A 21,227-nucleotide genomic window follows, 5' to 3' on the forward strand; every position below is an offset into this window, starting at 1 on the left:
GTAGATATTGATATTTTAAAATGATGGTCTACTGTTTTATCTTAATGGAACTGTATTAAAACCTACTCTCTCTAGAGTAGTTTTTGAGCTTTGCAAAATATCTGAATACGCATTTCTTCATCTGATTACCTACTTTTCTGTTTTATGTGGAAGTTTTCTAGCAGATCAGTTTCTATCAAATAAGCTGTCACTACCTTTCATACCTTTGCTTTATTACAGATCTTAAAAGGAGTTTTTTTGCCCCTTGAAGGACGATGTACAGTCTTTACCTACAAGTTACTTTTCATACATTGGCAGTGTGAAATATTTAATGGAAGACTGGAAGCCATGGCAGTAGAGTAGGATTTGGCTGTTTAGTTTTGTTATGTCCATATAGATAAGACTCAGTATCACCTTTAATAGTGGCAAGATGAATTTGATATAGAATATATTCCTGATTCTTGTTTATCATCTGATTCAATGGTGCTTCTCATCTTTTGGTAGTTTTGTATGAGCAATAAAGAACCACCTGCTAAAACACTTTGTATTGGCTGTGACTAACAGCAAGGATGTCCAGAATTAGTATTAATGAAAAGCTGTGGGCACTCAGTCACACTTGGCTCTTGAACTTACTCCTCAATCTCTATCTGACCAGCCGGCTGAACAGCAGGAAGAAGGCTGTGAATGTCAAGGGCGGTTGTGAAGGTCACCGTTCTGCCAGGGCTCTCATCCACTGTGCATTCCACTGGGTTTATAGACTGACCTGAAGCAAACGTTTTGCATACGTTCATGTGGGCATGTAATTTCATGGTTTTTCTCTTTCTCCTCTTGTTTTCAGATAGACAAGTTCAAAGCATGCAATTAAAAATGGAAACTGATGAGCAAACTATTCAAAAGGTACTGCAATTTTTGCATTTATGAGCTACATCCCTGGTAGAACACTAATGAGTTTGGACTATTAGCAGTATATAGACCAAACAGTGCTGGAAAGCTGAGAAATAGACTTTAACTTGAATGACGATAAATTTTGTTTTATGGTAGTGTAACTCACTGTAGAGTAATAATGAATTAGTGTTCCTTGAATGAGGATGGTGGTTTCTCATCCCATCATATCATATACTTTTGTTAAAATGCAGTGAAAATTCTGAACCTCAATAAACTACAGTAAAATGGTTGATGACTTTAATATAAAAAGAAACACATTCAGTAACATTTCAAAGGCAGGGAAAGAAGAAGAGCATACACAAATAGCTAGTTAATTAAAAAAATAAAGGTTAATTTTGGTAACCTGTGATTTGTTAAATATTCTGCTATTTATAGATAGAGTTATTCATGTATATGAATTATTATTTATGTGATATATGAGCAAAACAGTAACTGAACAAGTTATAAAAATCATTTTTAAAATAACTTTTAAATGCTAATACATATTCATTAATAAGTGATCTCAATAAAACATTGACAGGTCTTAGCATCTTCCTGGTGTAACATCTAGATATATTTCCAGTCAACTTTCTATCTTGTGATAGTTCTCAAATTACTTTTTTTGACAGCGTATAGTTCTCATTCCTGAGACCTATTCATTTTTAATAGAACATTTAAATTCCTGTAAAGAACATTCCTTCTGTCAAACATTTCCAAAAGGATTTGTAGAAAACTCACCTTGTGGTAAAGTATAATGGAAATAGTGATGCCTCTATGTCCTTATTCCAACATTAGTAAATTCTCACCAAAAAAAAAAAAAAAAAACACATTTAAAGAAGGGCTTGGGGTTGTGGGTAGGGGATAGATGATGACTGAGGCACGGAAGTTCTAAAATCATCCCTTCCATTGACTTTCTTTGTGACCTTAGATGAATCTGTCTTCTATGACCAAGTTTCCCACCCTGAAAATACTGGTACCTACTTATCTTTACAAGAGTATTGATAGGTTAATTTAATTAAAGTTTAAAAACTATCAGGATCGTATACATGAAATCTAAAATCACAAGTGGAAACTTAATTGGTCTGCCTAATGCTCTAGTCAGTCAAAGAAGGTTTGCTTCTGTTAGTTTTGTTGATGTTTAGGTCTGACAATGCTCAGGAATCCCGCTTAGGTTTGAAGTCTGATTATGGTGTAAAGAAAGTGGCTGTCATTAGTTCCTATACTGAACATTTCTTTTTATTACAGTTGCAAAGTCCAAATAACATTTTATATAGTACATTTTTTTCCATTTTTTCACTCACAGGAAATTTTTTCCTGAAATTTACTCTTTACTTTCTTTCACTTCATCTCCATACAATGGAGGGCATTCTAACATGCGGTATCTTCCCATAGATACTACCTCAGTCTGTGGGTTTGAGTAGAAGCATAGGAACATTTTTACCTTCCTCTCACATGATTTCAAAGTGCTGCGTTTGTGTAAATGTGGATCATGTGCTTTCCTCCAAAACTTCCTCCAATACAACTATCCATAATACGTATCAGTCAAGTTAGATAAACTGTAAGACTGTATTGCTGTCAGAAGCCTTTGGATAGCTCCTTCTCGTTACAATTCTGATAACAAAACTGATTATTTCCATTCCCAAAAGAAAAGCTACAGTTCTAAATGATTAACCAAATTATTGAAGTTTCTGACATTTTTCCCCTTCTTTGCATATCCCACTGAAAGATGTTCACTTGATAGGCAGAATATGTGTAAATTCTTCTTTCATCTTTAAAAAGAGGAGCCAGGCAAGAAGACATGCACTACTGCATGCCCAACAGTTGGAATTTCACTCCAGAAATGGAGTTCACAAAGTTGATGCAGACATCAGTATCCTACGGATGCTATATAAGGAAAAGTAGACACTTAAAAATGGGATTTGAAGCAGATTCAGCGTTGAATCATCTGGTAGTAAGTGATGGTGAAGCATGTTGGAAGCTCTGTCTCTTAACTGACTAACTAGAAAATACTGATTGATGTATTGTAAGTGGGTCTTGGGGTCTGAAACTTCTTCCTGTGCCCAGGCAGCCAAGCTGTGCCCTGCCTGTGGGCAGCTGCCTCTATGATTTCTCTCAAAGCTTCATAAGAGATGGCAGGCACTGAGTTTCTCATAAGGACTAGAGCACTTGCCTAGGGTTCTGGTGAACTTGAGGACATTTGAACACGTAGTTCTATATACCAATGATTTAACTGCTAGTTTACACTGTGTTCTGTTTGGAAAATATTCACTTTAAAGCTGGGTGCATGGAAGGCAAGCACAGAAGAGGCATAATCTCTAGATGACAGGCAAGGGTACTCAGCATAGAGGAGGGAACTTTTCTGTACGTTTGTTCTTTGGATTATTGCTGAGTACCTTTGTTAGGGTTTTGTGTGTGTGTGCTTAGTGGGGTAGGTTGTTGTTTTGTTTCTTTGGTGTTTTTGTCTTTTTTTTTCCTCTTAGTTCATAATCTAATGTAAAATTCATAAATGATCTAGTAAGTCAAAACACAATGTTCTCCCTTTCTCATGCAGTCACAGCTTTGCTATGTTACGAAGCTCATGCATGAGTATTCTGTATCTAGTCTCATGAATTTCATATTCTTTGAGTCCAATGGCACAGCTTGAACAGAACTGGTGGCTTATTCTCATCATAGAGTGGTAGTTAAGCTACTTTTCCATGACTTGGGATATTGTAATCAAGCCCCATAAAACTCCCAGAGGCATACAATGTAGGCTGCCCTGATTTGTGGCTGAGCATTCCAGCTTCTAGGTTATTATGCTGAAGGGGAGCGTTTCTCCATTTTTATGAAAGAAAATGAATGACAGTGTTGTACTCAACATTGTCCCCTTTTAAATATGTTCTAAATGCAAATTCAGTAAGTAACAAACTCTCTTCTTCATGACACTGAGAAATATAGATGTTTAACTTGCAAGTCCTAAGTGACAGTAGCTCTGACAGCTCAAAACCAGCAGAACCTAAGGACGCTTTGCCATGCAGTGTAACTGTTTAACCAAGCTTGATCCCAGAACTTCTGAAGGCTCGTTTTAAAGTCCTGCTTAAATTGTTCCTTAGGCACAATCCTTTGTCCTTGCTGAGGCTAAATGTATAATTTGCCCGGCAAAGTGTATTTTACAAGGATCTGTTAGAATTCACTGCAGGTTATACAGAATTCTGCTTATCTTTACACAAATGTGTAACAGAAGGATTGCCACTGCCACTGCTGTATGACTGTAACAGGTTTCCACAACTCACTGACAGCCATATTTCTGAGTGTAAGTCACTGAAGTCTGTTTCTAATGTTTTTGTCGTCTTCCTACCCCACATGACATCACACTCTATTTTGCTTACATCAGGAGAACTTTCTATGTGTGACTCATGGCATTATTAAATCCTACCATGAAAGTATCCAGCTGTAGCCCAGCTGCCTATCTGCGACCAGTTATAATATAAAAATGCTTGTCCACATGTAGTCTCCTGATCAGGGAGACTGTATCTAGAAAGAAGTTTTAGAGAATTATGCCTGTTTATAATAAGAAATCCAACACTAACTCTCATGTGTTTATATTTTAGTTGATTGAAATTCAAGAACAAATGAAGACAGAGCTTGAAAATGGAAGACTCTTAGCTAACAATGTGGTAAGATATTTATGTATACAGTACTTTTGGTAAACCATCATTTACTGAAAATCTGATAAAACATGCAAAAACTTTTTAATACCCATAGATTATATATATATATGCATACATATATATAATATATGTATATAATATATATATTACATATATATACATATATGTATACATACATATATTACATATATAACATATATATTATATATATATATTAGGTCAAGAAGTTGTTTTTCATGTTAAAAAAAAAAAAACACACAGCAAAAATGTGTTAGAGTTTTATTTTGTGTAAATGGTATTTTGAGAAGAACAGATAAACAACACTACTAGAACTATATTGTAAAAAAAGAACACTAATATTTTTTTTAGGAGGGCTTGAAAAATATTTAAATGCAACATTATTTAGAAAGATTTGCTGCTGCTGTTAACAAATGTTGTAAACAAAGATACAGAGTTTTGTCTTAAAATATTTTTGTATTCTGCATTAGTCTCATAAGAACACAGCCTTTTATTTTCTTTTTACATGATTCAGGAACTTTCCAGACGGCTGGTCCTTTATTTTACCATTTGACTTTTTTTTTTTTCCTAGCCTGATTTCGTACTGGCTTTCACACTGATCACCACTAGTATGTCTTTGTTACAGTAAACTGACTGGGTTTATTATAATAAAAAATAAAACACAGCTTGACTTGCAATCTAAATGTGCTGGAAAAGAATATGATACTGTTTAGGAGAGAAAAGGTTGTGAATAGAAAATCAGTACCACTTCAGTTATTTAAACATTTGCTTTTCTGCAGCTTGTCAAACTTTGTGCCAAGTCATAGCTGCTTTACTTACTTTGTTTTGTTAATCTCAGCACCATGTGTCTTGGGCTTTTTTAGTAGGGGGGCCAATCCTGCAGACCTTACTCAATTTTCAGTTTCAGTGAGTCTGGGTAAGTGTTGTAGGACTGCATTTTTTAAAACTAGAGAAAAGCAAAATATAATGTTATAGAACAGGTCTTTCAAATCAATTGATGAGGGTTAAAAAAAAATATAATAATAACTGCCTATTAAATAAATTTTAATCAGCATCTTCATAATGCAAATACTTTATCATTCTCATGACATTTAAAGAAAATCTATTTTCTCCTGAGTATGTAAGTGGGATTCTGTTGGAATTAGGAAGTGATGAATGAAAGATTTTAAAAGCTGACTGTCTACATTTAGTCTGTTAACTCAGGCTATACACTCTGCTCATTCTAGGAAAGTCTTTTGGGATAGGAATGTGCCAGTAGAGAATGCTAGCTAAGTACTGCAGTCTGATTTGTGGACTTGTAAATCTGCATATTTATCAAAAGCAGTTGAAGGCATTGTTGTTAGATGGTATAACTGAGAATTGATTTGGCTTCATAGTACGTTTCAGAACTGATATGTAACATGAGAAGAACTCAGTTCTGGATCTCAAATCCTAGCTGAGGTACCAAATCATTTTAAGTGATTTTACTGGTGTTAAAAATAATTTTAAGTGAATTACACATTGAGTTGTGAAAGTTCTAGAAATCCTTGTGGAATCTTTTACACTAAAGCTTAGATAGTCAGGTTTGATATGATCTTAATGTATGAAAAAATACAGAGATTAGAAAACTTTAATTAAATCATGACAAAAATCGGTACTCAAAATAAAATTATCTTGAAAAATGAAGATTGATTCTTAGATATTCAGTTCTGTTTATTTTTGCCACAGAGGTAGTTCAAATTTTTACCTAGAAATGCTTCATCTAAGGGGATCTTGCTGAATGAACTGGGAAAACCTTTCTAAGTTAGAAATAGTCTGAGTTAAAAACAAATGAGCACATAGCCAGCCAACATTTGCAAAGGCTGTTGAGCAAGGTTTGGCCTCACTATTCCCTGTCTTCCTAATTCTCTCTGCAGTCAGGCACACCAAATATCTAGGACATATATTGTGTGCTGGTTCTAAGGTCCTGTAGTGCCCCAAAATAAATGTACAGAAAGCATGCATCATGGTCCCTTATGAAATGAGATGAAGATACCTTGACTACCCTGTAGTACCTCCTTGCATTTATTTAAAATGCAACTTTTTGTGGCCTTATCTTTCCATTGCATATTATCAAACAAATCATCATGAAATATAGCATTAATGAAGTAAGTTAGATAAGACAGAGCAGTATTATGCACAGGGAATGTCAAATAACATGGAAATAAAGTGGAATTCTTATCCTCTGGGAATCAGCAAGGAAGGAGTAGAGTCCGTGAGACCTTACACGCTTTGCTCATTGAGACTTCTTGTTGATACTCTGGGTGCATACAAATGTGGAAATGAAAGATGGACAAGCAAGAGAATAAAAACACTCTCAGAATCAATAGTGCTCAAGAGGAAGAGAAATGAGTGCTGAGTGTAAAAAGTAATTTGTAAGTAAGGTTGAAATATATAAATCCTGAAAATATAAATCCCATGACATATGGCTGGAATAAAGCATTTACACTCTCAGAAGATCTCTAAGTACTAGCAATTTTAAAAACAATTTCATGAACATTATAATATAAATAAAATATTTCTTGTATTACCATGTAGTTCTGCATATTTTGACTTCATTACAATAAATTGAAATGCTAGAAAGTGATATAAAATGATATAAAATGATATTTCCTAATAGTTTGAACCTGAAAAATATAATAGTGCTAGATGAACAATTACAAAACAGAATCAATAAAGAAGTACACAGATTTGAATCAATAGTAAAATTCTGGAATAAATCTTACGGGAATCTTTTCCTCTCTTGCATGCTTTTAATGATTCTCTCAATATTTGTGGGGTTTGTTGTTTATAAACAATATTTCTGCTTTCCTCTCATTTGAGTAATACAAATTTATGATCAATGTTGAGCAGTAACACAGAAATTACTGGCTTTGTTACAACTCAGTGCAAGCCAAGAGTTGCTGTCACTTTCTGATGTTGTTAACAGTCCCAGTTCATATCCAACAGAGTTTTCGAAGAAAAAGTGTTTTTCTTTCCAATTATCATGTCCCCTATCTGTGAACTGAAAAATAGTTTTTCACTGTCATAGATCAAAGTGCTAACACAACTAACTTTGTATCTGCAAAGTCACTTGCCTTTTGAATATCCTATTTAAAGAATGCTTCTTTTTTTCTAATTTTATTTTTTTTTTATAAATTACAAGGAAGAGTTGTTATTAGACTTTTTCCAGAAGTTTATGCATATAATTGTGTTCGTATTTCCTGGTGGTTCATTTTAGCAGCAAAAGGAGAAGAGAGTTGACACTGAGACAAAAATGCAAGGTGTCCTGGGTGTGGCACAGAAAGAAGTATGCAATTACCTTTTTTTTAAGTAAAATACAGATAGATTTTATTAGCTAATATTGCAGTGTTCCGCTTGTGTTATACCTCTACTTTATTTGTCTTAATCTAGTTTTTTTTCTACTGTTTTTTCTAAAATCTATATTTGTGTTTTAGCTGAATAAATAAATACTTCCATTACGCTGTACTAGTAAGACTGTACTCTCACTACAACTTTACTCTTCTACACTTTTTTTTTTTTTCCATTGTATCTAAATAACAACACTCCTAGATTTGGTCCTTATCTTCCACTCACTGTCCCTTTGAATTTAAATGTTCCTGGCTGTTCCTTGCATTTTAATCTAGACAGAGTGAACATGCCAGGGCATGATGTTTGACAGCTATAATTAGTCAGTAAGCCTAGCTCAAGGTTTGTCCAGCTGATATCAGTTCAATTTTCAAGGTAGGAATCTGCTGGAAGAAATTCTTTTGTTACTGTTTTACCGCCTAAGTAGCTAAAAATACTGATGGCCATTTATAACACTAGGCCCCAAATCCTAGTGTTGTCCACAGGCAGCAGTGCTTTACCTAAAAATACAATGCCACGAAGCAGAGACAGAGAAGTGGGATGCTGTTTGACAAAATTCCTACAAATTTCAAGACCAAAAGCAGCACAAAGTCTACCTTAAGTACATGCCATAGTATTGCAGAAGACCGATAGCTTACTGTACTGCACAGCACTGTAAGTTTTTAAAAGATAGTCCCTGTATTGAATAAACTTTTATTTCTTATTTTCTTAAGCTGAGAATCAAGTTTATCCACAAGAAAAATATTTCCTTTACTTCACCAAGATTTACTAAGTAGGATGTGATCCTGAAGGAAGTGTAGAAATAGAAGCAGAGTTTAAAATGCTGCTAGGGCATTTGGTTAAAGCTCTCACCTGAGTTTCTAGCTAGCAGGAAAATCCTTGGTGGGGCCTAAATGGTGCTGAGAGGCTCTTGAGAATCGGCTGAGATAACCTGTCACAAAGATCCTGGAGTTTATCCACATTTTTATACTTGTCGTGAGGTATGGTTGGTTATTATTGCAAATGTATGCATTTAATTTCTCCCAGTCTTCAAGCAACAATAGCATATGCATCCTATATACATATAGTATATGTATATGTATATGTATATGTATATGTATATGTATATGTATATGTATGTGTATGTGTATGTGTATATGTATGTGTATGTGTATGTGTATGTGTATGTGTATGTGTATGTGTATGTGTATATGTATATGTATATGTATATGTATATGTATATGTATATGTATATGTATATGTATATCCTCCTGAATATATACATCTGAAAGAAGTCTGGCAAACATGAATAGATACGAAGTGTTCTTACTACATTGTAGCTGTCAGTACTGAAAGGCTGCTCAAAGATAATAAGAAATCATTGAATTCTCTTGAGATGAAAGCAAAGACTGGGGAGAGTCTGCAAATAAAATACTCATGACTACATAACTAATTTTTTAAATAGTTTTAAAGCTTAGTGTAGCTTTGAAAAGCCTATTGTCATCCACCATTCAAACACTTTAAAATATGCCCATGGTCAAATAAATGTATTAGCTCCACAAAGCAGTTCATTCAGGGAATTAATTTGTCCTTTATGAGAATCTATTTTCATTTGAAATGGCATGGGAGGGGATTCCTGTGGTCGTGGCCTCAATGATTTTATAAGAAATTTATATGTGTTTGTATTACTGTTGATGTTAAAGGGGTTATTTTCCATTTGTGATCTCCTTTTTCATGCTGAATGATCAAAAACACTTCTTTGGTTTATAGAGAGAAAGAGAGAGAAAGTGTGGTCTGCTTTATATAAGTTATCCTCACTTTCCAAAGACAGCCTGTTCTTGTAAGTCCTCCTACTCACATGCCAGATTTGGAATCCTTTAAGTATAAGAACATGTGAGAGTAATACGGAGATATCTTTTAAAATTTTAATAGCATTTGAAAGTTTTCCTTTAAAACTTGTACTTTGCTCCTTTGTAAGAATGATTAGTACTTGTGAATCTATTTGAGTTAGTTGGTTGAACTATTTAAACCATCACTCTATAGTGAGCTTTATGAATGTGATCATAATCAAATAAGAATATATATTATCATCTTTATGTAGTACCACATCCTGTCATTCACCAAAAGTGTGAGGTGAGTTGAACGGTTTGGATTTCTCTTTTTCTATGAGTTATATTGTATGTACATGTACTTCAGAAAAATAATCGGCTGGAAAATGTATGTATATTTGAAGACATTCTTTAACTTTTGCAGAATGTTTTTATATCAGAATAAACATAGAGAACCATTATAAGAACAAAGGATCTTTTAATGTTTTATTATCCCTAAAGTTAGATTGAATGCCTTTGAGTAAAGGATTATTGATATCTCTGATCTTCCTAAAAAATTAAATAATAGGAGAATGAATAAATAAATAAATAAATAAATAGAACTCATGATGCTTAGAAGTTAATATCTAAATCAATGTGTTAATCAGCCTCACTTATTGAAGTTGGATTTCCTTCAACAGTTATTTGACATATCCTATTAATCAGAGTTAGATCTGGAAATCTGCAGCATGTGTTGAGAACAAGCCATATGTTGAGATTAACTGAACATCTAGATTAGTTGAAACTTGTGTGATATTTGAAAGTGATATTTGATTGTCTTAAACCAAAAAATGGTATACCATTAATAATTATCTATTTGTTACTGAGTTACATCTCAAATGTTATAAGCATAGAGGAATATACTTTACCGAAGAATTTACTTTCTATCCATATGTAGTGCATATAATTTAAGTACTGCTTTGAAATTTACCCAGATCTCTACTTGTCCTAAAAATTTAATCATACAGTAAAATCTTCACAGGAACAACATGAAATTTCAATCTCAATAGCAATAACATAAAATTTCAACAGAAATTCAGCCTCTGTACTGTCTACAAAACATTTTTCATTTTAAGGACAATTTTCCTATCAAGCAGGAGGAGATTTTTGTCCAAAACCCACCAGAAAAGATCCTTAAATACTATGAGAACAGTCTTGCTATATAATTGCCTCTCAGAAACCACATAGACTTTGGCGTGGCTTTAAGTGTTTTCAAGGTATAATCTACTGTTAATGAATAGAACAGTAAATGATATTGGTACGTTTCTGCTGTATAGGGTTTTTTAATTTTTTGAATGTGGGCTTGAAGGAGCACACAACAGTACAGTCAATAAAGTTAAATTACTATTCAATTATTACTATTAAGTACACATATGGTGTTAGCTGATACTTTGCTCAGTGTTTGTATTGTAGCGGATTTGGTTGTGTAATTTTGTTTTGTAGGTAGCTCAGGGGACACCTGCATTCGCCTTAGAAATTTTTATGTATCTAAATGGGGATTGTATTTACAGAGGAAAATCCATTTTGTAATGAATGAAGATACTGAAAATAATAAGATACCTGCTTATCCCCAGTTTCAGTGGCAGCAGACGACTGCATACTGCACTGTTGACAAAATAGAAGGTAGATACAAGAAGAAATAGTATTTAGTAGGAAAACAGACTAGAGATGGAAAAGTAGATCATTCTAGCTACTCCCATCAATTAGGAGGTTTATCTTACCGAATATTTTTTCATTATTTTATCCATTTAGAGCAAATAATTCAAATTCAAGTAATGTAATGATGAGAAGGATATAATAGTAGAGTATAAAGACTGCCAAAGAGGATTGCCACAGTTCTCCTGAAATCTGTTTCATACATTCATTACTTTTATTTTTAATTTCATTTCTTGGGTTCATTCTGTTCCCTATCTTCCCTAAATTCATCCCTTAAACAATAGCATTTATTACAGACCAAATGGTTTTCTTCCTCAGTATTTATATTCTTCAAGGTTTACTCAATGTTATTGCAAAGTCTTACAATAGCATTATAATTATTAGAGTTGAAATCTGTTCTATTGGTAGTGTTGAGGTTCATTCAAGTTTACCTTTTTTTTTTTTTAACTTAACTAAACTAAAAGGAATTAATTTTCCATAAGATCCTAACAGAAATTTATAAAAACATTTTGATGCCACTTGTACTGCAAGCCGTGGAAGCTATAAGTACATCCAAAAAGAGGGCGGTAACTTTTGGCTAGTACATACATACATACAACTTCTAGATTTTTTTTTAATTTTATTTTTTTACAATGGCTGAAGTAATTGTAATTTCATAACTTATGCAAGAAGAAAGAAGACTCTTGAAATTCCCCAAAATAGAAGTTTCCCAGGTCACTGTGTCTGGTATTTAGAACACTCCTCTACATTTACACTAAGTAGAAAGTGAAAATCCGTCAAGCCCCCTGAGCAGGTCTATACACCCACTGCATCTTCACCCCTCTCCAGCCGGGCCTTTGTGGCTGTTCAGTCAACAGTGTTCATGTTTAGAACCATTCAGACAATTAGGAGTCTTGCCCAGGGTGAAATACTTTCTGGTAATATGAATGGATTTTTGTTCTAAGTAGTATATGTTATATTTCAAACTTTCGCCTTTTAAGATGAAAATGAGGTTGGCCATAAGGAGACGTTTTACCAAAATTGCTGAGTGCTCCTTCCTAGATGTATTTTTTCGTAATGAAGAAGGTGCATTTCCAGTGTCTGAAAGCTGAGTCTATTTGTACAGTGGATGGAAAGCATAGTGAGCATGAAAAACTTTAGTTATTAAATTCTGGCTATGCTTAATTTGCTAGAGATTAATTACATATTTGATTACATACAGAAATATGTGAAATGTCTTCCCTGAAATATGACTATTACCATCATCATACTAATCTGTTATATATTAACTCATGCTACAGAAGAGCAGATTTTCCCTACCAAAGTTAAATTTTGGAATTCTTGTTCAATAGGATTCATATTCTGATTTTCAGGAGGCAATGTTTAGGTCAAGTTCAGTTCTTTTACATTGCCTGAGGTAGTGAGGTGTTATAACCATGCTGAAACCATAGCTAATTAATTACTTCCTCTGCTAAATATATGGTTGGTTTTCATCTCTATTAATAGGTGTATCAGGTAGGCTTGATATATGTAATGAAATCTGGTATTTTTGCCAGTTGTTCTATTCAGTTCCAAATAACACACTGTCATAATTCCTATTACATAAAATATTACATAAGTAAATAAATATATAGTTATGTGCTACAAATACTTCATTAATGACACAGAGAAAGGATTTCCTGTAGAACAGATGGCCCTTGTAGTGTTAACCAAACTGTTCGTCTAAACCAGCATTGTCTGGACCCTAATGCCCTGAGGCAAGGGTCCGACCCAGTTGTGGAGAGGCACCATGCAATCATGACAGATGGCCATGTGTTGAGGCAGCCCAAAGACCATCCATATGTACCAAGGGTGGTTGTCGAGAGCTCAGGCTCACAGTGGAGATTAGTCAGTAGGCTTATGGGTCTCCTACTATGAGCAACATTAGCATAAAACAAATGAAGGCACATGAGAACTTAAATCTAATAGAAGGAAGAAAGCAATATTTTCTCAGCCTTTCACCCATGTTTCATTGGGTAGATGAAAAGGGAGCAGAAATTTGTTTCATTAGCTTCAGTCAGTCTGTAATGAGTGGAATGACTAACAATAAATACCTGAAATGATACATTCCCAGTTTTGAAAAGCAAAAATGAAAATGCACTAGTATTCCAAGTGGTTGGAACATGCCTATCGTGTTTAGTGTTTCTTAGCTATTTTATATATAAATCTGAATACAATTTTAACTAAGCCTTAGGTTTTAATACTGAAGGATAAGAAATATAGTTTAAATAGCAAGGCCTTTTCTCATCAAGATATTTATTAAGACTCATTCTGTGTTAGGAATATGGTTTGATCAGCTGGATATGCTCTTGATATGGAACTGAAGTCTCACCTTCAAAAGATGATTTTTTATCCAGTTTATGGTTGCTTTCCAAATTTGCAAAGAGTTTTGCTCTTCTTTTTAAACAGGCAGAGCATAGTTTTGACAGATGCATACATGTACGTTGACAGATTTCAGAGAGAGAAATAATAATAATAATAAAAAAGTAGAATATCAAAACATAGTAGGGATTGAATTGATCTAATGAGAAACAGGTTTGCAATGAGGAAAATAAGAGAGCTGGAAAACATACGATGGAAAGGAATTCACACATTTAAAATTGAACAGGTTGAAGCCTAAAAAGTAGCTGCTGTTAGCATTACTTTTAAAGTTTAACGTAAAATATTAAAGGAAGCACAGGTGCATCTCTCATTCATTTCTTTTTTGACTGTCATCCTGAACAGGAGTTCAGTGCCACTGCTTCCTCTGGGGATCATTCCTAGAGCTCGAAATCTTCAGATTAGGGAAAGTCATTAAATGCGGTCCCTTCTACCCTGACATGCCCCAGCAGTAAAGTGAGGGTATCAGTAAGGGTTACAGAAGCCTGTTTGCCTTATATTTCAAGCAGCTCTGATCTTTAAAAAGAATCGGGAAAAAAAAAAAAAAAAAAAAAGAGCTTGTGATTTAGAGCTGCTTTGTACAATGATTGCCTGGTTTGCTATTTTCTGTATAGTTACAATGGGCCTGTTTCTATTTTTACAAACTCTCCATTTACCCAGCTATATTGCCACTGAAATCCGGGACGTCACACCAGTGTAAAAACAATGTGAGAAAGGAGAATTTGATCATGTGATTGTTTTTGCAGTCATTTAGTAATAATTAATATTTACAATTAATTTAATTTGATTTTTTTTTTCATAGTATGTAGATAAAAATGGCTTTCCTTTATTTAAAAAGGCCTGATAACTCTGCAGTACTATCTATTCTTTAATTCTGGTGTTTACACCTCTGAACTGGCCACATAGCTACCAGCATGTGTATTTGAAAGAAAGTGGAATGTATCTGCAGCTGAAAAAACAAAATGATGACTTGATCTGGATAGGATTAATACAAAGCAATACTGAAAGCTTGAAATTTCTGTTCAAGCAGACAGGTGTATAATGTATTTGATTTACCAGATCCATGTCCAGTGTGCCTGTATGGAGAACCCTGGAAATATAACAGGGATGAAATGTCTCTCTTGGAGAATGGAAAATGTATTTGTGTGACGTGTGAAGAAGCAGTAGGGGGGTTGGAATTAGATGATCTGTAAGGTTCCCTTCCAACCCAAATCATTCTATGAATCACTTAGGTTGGAAAAGACCTTCAAGCTCATTGAGTCCAACCATAGCCTCACCTACTGAGTCCCATAACCAAACCATTTCCCTTAGTGCCATGCCCCCAAGTCTCTTAAATACCTTCAGGGGTGGGGACTCTACCACTTCCCTGTGCAATGCTTTACCTCCCTTTCTATGAAGAAATTCTTCCTAATACCCAATCTAACCCTCCCCTGGTGCAACTTGAGACTGTTTCTTTGTGTCCCATTGCTTCTTACCTGAAAAAAGAGACCAACATCCTTCTTTCTTCAATCTCCTTTCAGGTAGTTGCAGAGAGTGATGAGGTCTCCCCTCAACCTCCTTTACAAATACCTTACAAAACAAAAGAATGAACTTACTGACAAGATGATCTTTTAATTATTACAAGCTAATATGGTTGTTTATATATTATTTATTTTTACATCTATGTATATACACACTGACCCTTTTTAAAGTCTATGGGTGTGACAGAACTACTGCTTCTTTTACCTTTTAGTGTTAAAGTAATGCTACGAGTAGACATTTATGTAGCAGCTTTATCCCGTGACCTCACAGAATTTCTCACAACATTTCTCTAAGGGAAATAGAAATCAGCATCCCAGAAAGGAGAGTAAAGATCCAAGGTCACACAGACTGTGCCTAAGCTGAGTGATGGGGGTGCTCTATTGGCACCTGCATAAATACTTCCATCCAATCACCCAGACTGGAAATTGACCATAGCTTCCTTCTAAGTCCATGCACCTGGATTTTCCTTGCTCTTACCCTTGATGTGGCACTAAATTGAGTCGGAACATCCACACAACACCAAAGATTAGGAATTATTCCTGGGCCCAGAATAGACACAATCATGAAAATCAGGGTTAGGTCTAAGAGTCAAGAGTTCAATTCTTCATTCTAATTTTTTGACTGTGTATTTTCCACAGGCTGCTGGTTTTGCAATGGAAAATTTGTAGTGATAGGTCTTGAATACTCCTCCATTTAAGGCAACAGTAATTTTACCACTGATAGCAGTTAAGATGAGGTTCAGACACATAAATGGAGGACAAGATTGCATTTATATACCCACAGTGCTGTTACAGTTGCCAAAATATTGCTTGTCACAACCCTTAGAAACAAATGGAAAAATGAGCTGACTGCTGGCTTAGGGTATAAGACCTTTCATTTTTTTAGCAGAGTGCTGGAAATATCAAACAGCCCAAAATAGGAAAACTTGTCCCAAGAACAGCACTACATATGAACAAAACTTTGTATTTGTTTTTTGCAAAGTTAACTAAGAAAATAAACAGTGTTTTACTTACATTTAGATAACATGCGTAGCACCTGAGCAGCAAGCTGCTGAAAAGACCCTGACTGCAGAAAATGAGAAACTGAAGAAAGGTCAAGAAAGGCAAACCACAGCAAGGTAGTAGCCAAAATTTTTAAGATGTGCTTTGAAGACATTTAAGAAGCCCCTACATTTAACTACTTCTTTTAATACTTTCTTCTATCTTAGAAAGGAAGCTGAGCAATGTAATAAGATATGGAAGAAGAAATGCCAGACTCTACAAAACAGGTTTAGTATTATAACTTCACTGACGACATTTATAAAATATTTATGGCCTATAGATTTTGCAAATTATATTCGTGAAAATTAAAGTAGTTGAATACATTGTTCAGTTGCCTCGTCATTAGCATCTGAGGATATAATAGGTAAATTTTAAATTTGAAATTAAATAATAAGTGGAATAATTTTGTTCACCTGCTCGTAACAACCATAAACACTTCAGACAGGTAATTTTGTATGATTTTATACCCAATGTTTTTTAGAAACTGAAATATTGTTCATGCTGTTAGACCACATATTTCTTTAAGGCCGTTCTCTGGCAGGCTTGAATGAGATTTTAAGCTGTTAATACTAAGGTTCATTACCCAATTTGTTTCTCTGTCTTCTTTCCTAATGCTCCATTTTTCCAGCAACCTTTTTCATCTCCTTTGTTTCATACTTCAGCATTTTCTGTCACTACCTTTTCTCTGTCCCAGAATCACAGTGCTTTCATCTGTTTTTTCATGCAGTTCCAGTTCTCTTTAAAGCATACACTTTTACTCAGATAGTCTTCTCCTCTGCTCTGTCCAGCCTCTCTAGAATCTTCATCTTCCTTCTTTGCACTCTGAAGAATTTGGGCTGAAGCACGCTGATTTGTTGAAACCCACAGATTTTCTCGTCGTCAAATGTAATGAACTTCCAGCCAGTGAACAATAAGGGTCCCATGGAGGTCTGCTCAGTCACAAAGACCTGCTGAGAACTGTGCTTCTGGGTCCCACAGCTCCAGCATAACTGCTCACAACATAGCCTCCTGATTTGCTATGAAGCTGTGACTGAAGTTGAAAACCTTAGAAAAATTATGAATTCCCTTAGCCTAAAGCTGGTTCTAATATAAATCCTGTTAATTGGAAAAGCCTTATGGTGCTTCTAGGGTAGGTAACACTTGAACAGCCAGATATGCTACAACTACATGTACATCTATCCTGACAAAGAATTTTTAATGGTGCAGATGCCCACTTGGCCCTCCTAGGATTTTAGTTCCCACTCAGCCTCAGTCTATGTCTATTGATTCACTCTTGCTTGGATTAAAGCAACCAGTTCCTCAAAATAAAACCCTAAAGCAGTTCTGGTGCTAGTTTGTTTCCTATAGGCAGTACAGATTAGATGGTGCTAGGTTTGGCTCGCTCGGCACTGTGCAGTCCTCTGCTTCTATCTCTAGAATCCTTGAGTTTTCAAATACACCATCAGTTTTTAAATAACATCAGACTGCATCTCAGAATATGTAACATATGTGTTTGACACCATTTTCATAGACCATGACATAGCTCAGTGCTATTTTAGGTAGAAAACTACAGATTATCTAAAATCCACAGTAATGTCCCATGGGACCGATATGGACCCATATGAATGTAACAAGTCCTCTCTGGAGGGCACTAGTACTGATCAGTAGGGTCAACAAGTTGTGTGACATCTTTCTGGGCTATGATTTTCTCCAGCCAGAAAAATATTTGAGTAGCATGTATCCAATGAATTGGCACCCACTCAGGATCTTTAGTCTCTGAAGAAATAAACAGGATTTACTAGGACTGAACTCCACAGTACTTGGGGTGGAAAACCTCAGTAATCTCAGTTCCAGCAACAGGTTGTCAGAGCTTTCAGAGTCCCTACTGAGAACGCAGGAACTGGAGTCTGAAAGCTTTGGGATAAGATGTGGAAACTGCAGGGTTTGTAGCCAAAAGTAGTTTGTGTGTGTTGCCTAGTATGGCAGAATATGAGAGCCCTAGCAGATGCTGGATGACCTTAAGATGTTCTTGGTGTTATCTTTGCTACTATTCTAGGGATGAATCGGGCAAACTTTAATTTCAATTTTAGAGAGTCCAGAAAGAATCTATCTGACCTTATAAACATTGTATTTATTCTTTCTGAGTTGTTTTTTTTTTTTTTTTTTTTACCCAGAATTTCAAGTTTGTATCAAGTTGAGCTGGACTGATACCATATTTTAGAATATAAAATTTTGCCTCCAACTGCACTTTCTACTGTATGGACAGTTCTTTTGTAGTGTTTTTGGTTTGTTTGTTTATCTCCACAACACTGCACAAAGGTGTGAAAATACAGTAATGCCTGTCCTACAAATAGTGAATAGTGAATAATGAAGGTACATCCATTGCACATCAAGCTATTGTACTTTTTGCTCATGAAGTTTGATACAATACCCTTAAGGTCGGTGGAGAGTTTCTTGTTAATTATTCATTGAATTAGGCCCCAAGTTATCCTCTCATTTGAAAATTGTGAGAATACATTATGTTGATATAACGATAACATAATGAGAGTGTTATCAGTGTTCTTAATAATAATGCAAGTCTCTGTAGAAAAACAAATTTCTATTATTGTTATCTACTCAGGTCTATCTTAATGGGTATTTACTGTGTTACCTGAATAGGTAGGTGCTAGAGGATTTTTTAACAGAGACCATTAAAATTACTTGCTTAAATAAGAGGTGAATTTGTCATTTTTTATATAGCTAATTGTTGTAGTATCATAGAAAGAGATTAATTCTGATAAAAAGTCAATTACTGGTGAGATATAAACAGTCTATAGGAACATCTTTATTTTTGCTTTTTTTTCTGATGTTTTACTAAATAAATGCAAATTATCTTCTCATGAATTTAGATTTACATAGCCATAAATTATTATTTTATTATATTTATATTTTAAATTTTTAAATAAAAAATATGTGAGCCCTCTTGTGGCCAGAATAACTTCTATGTGTTTTATGAATATCATCAATGTCTGTGCACCTTGATGGATGAAGAATTTCTAGAGAACATTGAATGTAAATATGTTTAATTGTTTTTTGTTTTTTTTTTAATGTCAGTTCTCTTTCATTTTTCTTAACAATTACTTCTTTCAAGTATACTACTTGTGGCTGAAATGCCCATGAAGTTCTGCTTTTGTAACCAGACACGAACACGGCACAGAACTCCAGACTTATTGATATCTTTATGCATTCTGGTATAGTTGTTGTGAAAGGTACTAGTTAATGTAAAAATGTAGTAGTTTTTGTTGTTGTTGTTTTGATGATACAGGATTTTTGACTTTAAAATCTTTATAAAATGTCAAAGATTTGAGTCATATAAGACCAAATATGACTATCATGTCAAGTCATCTTCTGGTTATTACTTAACTGAAGCTGAACTTTCTGTGGTTATTTTGAGACAGAAGAGAATGTATTTTGCTAGTTGCATTTTCAGGACATATACCAGGGAAAATAATCCAAACCATCCAAACTAAATACCGTTACTTAAGAAAAATTCTTATCAACCAATACTTTTTTTTTTTTTGAGGGGAGGGGATTACCTTAATTAAAAAGGTTTGTTTCAGTAGTTTAATACCTTTCTTTGTAAAGAAAGAGGAAAAAAAATTACAGCTGTTCAAATTACCTCATGAGCTGGACCTTGAGAAATTAGGTAGCAATTTTCATTGATTAGATAAAGTATCAGTACTCTGTGGTTAAAGTTTTAGTAAATTTACAGACAGGAAAAGGACAGTAGTTTAAATTCAAAGTGTGCATTCTATCCCTCCATAGATTTTTCCACTGCATAGCTTCTGTTACTTTACACATACATTTAATTTAATATACTTAATGCAATATATTAATGGTATTTTAATGTGTCCCATGGATTGCTGAATACTTATGGGTTATTTGTTCTAATTTTACTCATCAGTAGTGTTTGCTTAATTATTTCCCCCTAAAGCCTGAAAAAGATACAAAAATAAATTTTCTCTAACTGGTTATTTTGAACTTGTGCTAGACAGTATTGTTTACTATTACTTAACCTACTTCTGTATCATGGTGTTTGTGGGTCTTGTATAACATTATTTATTTATGACAGCATGTTAAAAAATGCAAACTATTGACATGTTATTTGTATTTTTCTGCTTTAATCTGGTTTTGTTTTTTTTTTTTCTGCTATTTTATGTTTAACGCAATCTTTTCAGTAGCATGAAAGCAGAGTAAAAGAGTGTATTTGTCAATTCTTTCTTTGTCAAACTGTATGTTTTTTTCCTTAGAAAAGTAATATACATTCATACATCAAAAGAGATGCCATATTCATAAACATACTTAGTTTCCATCGTTAAAATACATTTTATCATTGCATCCTTAGTATAAAATATCAAGAGACTCTTTACAAAGAATCTGTGTAGAATGACCAGGTATGAAGATTTAATACTTGACACCCTATAGAAATCATATATGCAGGATGTACACAAGAGTCTTAAACCATATGTCAAAGAAGAGCCAAAGGTTAGTGCATTTAGTAAAGAGAGTTAAAGTCAAACTTAACACTCATTATCAGTGAAATCAAGTATCTCATTTTCAAAATCTGAGGGAATACAAAATTTTATTTGGGTACGGCAGTGGGTAGTAATTTGTAGATTGTTCGATTTCTTTAAATAAGAGGAACTGAGCTGCAGGGTTTTTTTGATCAGTTGAAATTTATGAAATAGAAGTTGAACTTTAGGCTGTGCAAGATATGGACAGCTTTCTGATTCTAAAGTTATTTAAAATGGAAGCCTCTCCTAGGACAAGCCACTGCTTGTGAAAGTGCTCTGAAATTAAATTCAGATGAT

General features: G+C 34.3%; 1 protein-coding gene across 5 annotated transcripts in view; it reads left to right on the top strand.

Moving 5' to 3' along the window:
- C2H10orf67 (chromosome 2 C10orf67 homolog) overlaps nt 1-21,227 on the top strand; it is a 41,969-nt gene that overhangs the window by 14,825 nt on the left and 5,917 nt on the right. For 4 of the 5 annotated variants that reach the window (XR_011093739.1, XM_068673735.1, XM_068673737.1 and 1 more), the window contains 4 exons: nt 818-876; nt 4,494-4,559; nt 16,378-16,475; nt 16,566-16,625. Coding sequence is in view for 4 of the 5 variants with exons in the window: in XM_068673735.1 (XP_068529836.1) it covers nt 818-876; nt 4,494-4,559; nt 16,378-16,475; nt 16,566-16,625 (283 nt within the window). In the remaining variant the exon portion in view is untranslated. The remainder of the gene's footprint in view (nt 1-817; nt 877-4,493; nt 4,560-16,377; nt 16,476-16,565; nt 16,626-21,227) is intronic. The other variant, XM_068673739.1, reaches the window with a different exon arrangement.

This window comes from Anas acuta, chromosome 2, assembly GCF_963932015.1.
Source record: "Anas acuta chromosome 2, bAnaAcu1.1, whole genome shotgun sequence".
NCBI classification, from domain to species: domain Eukaryota; kingdom Metazoa; phylum Chordata; class Aves; order Anseriformes; family Anatidae; genus Anas; species Anas acuta.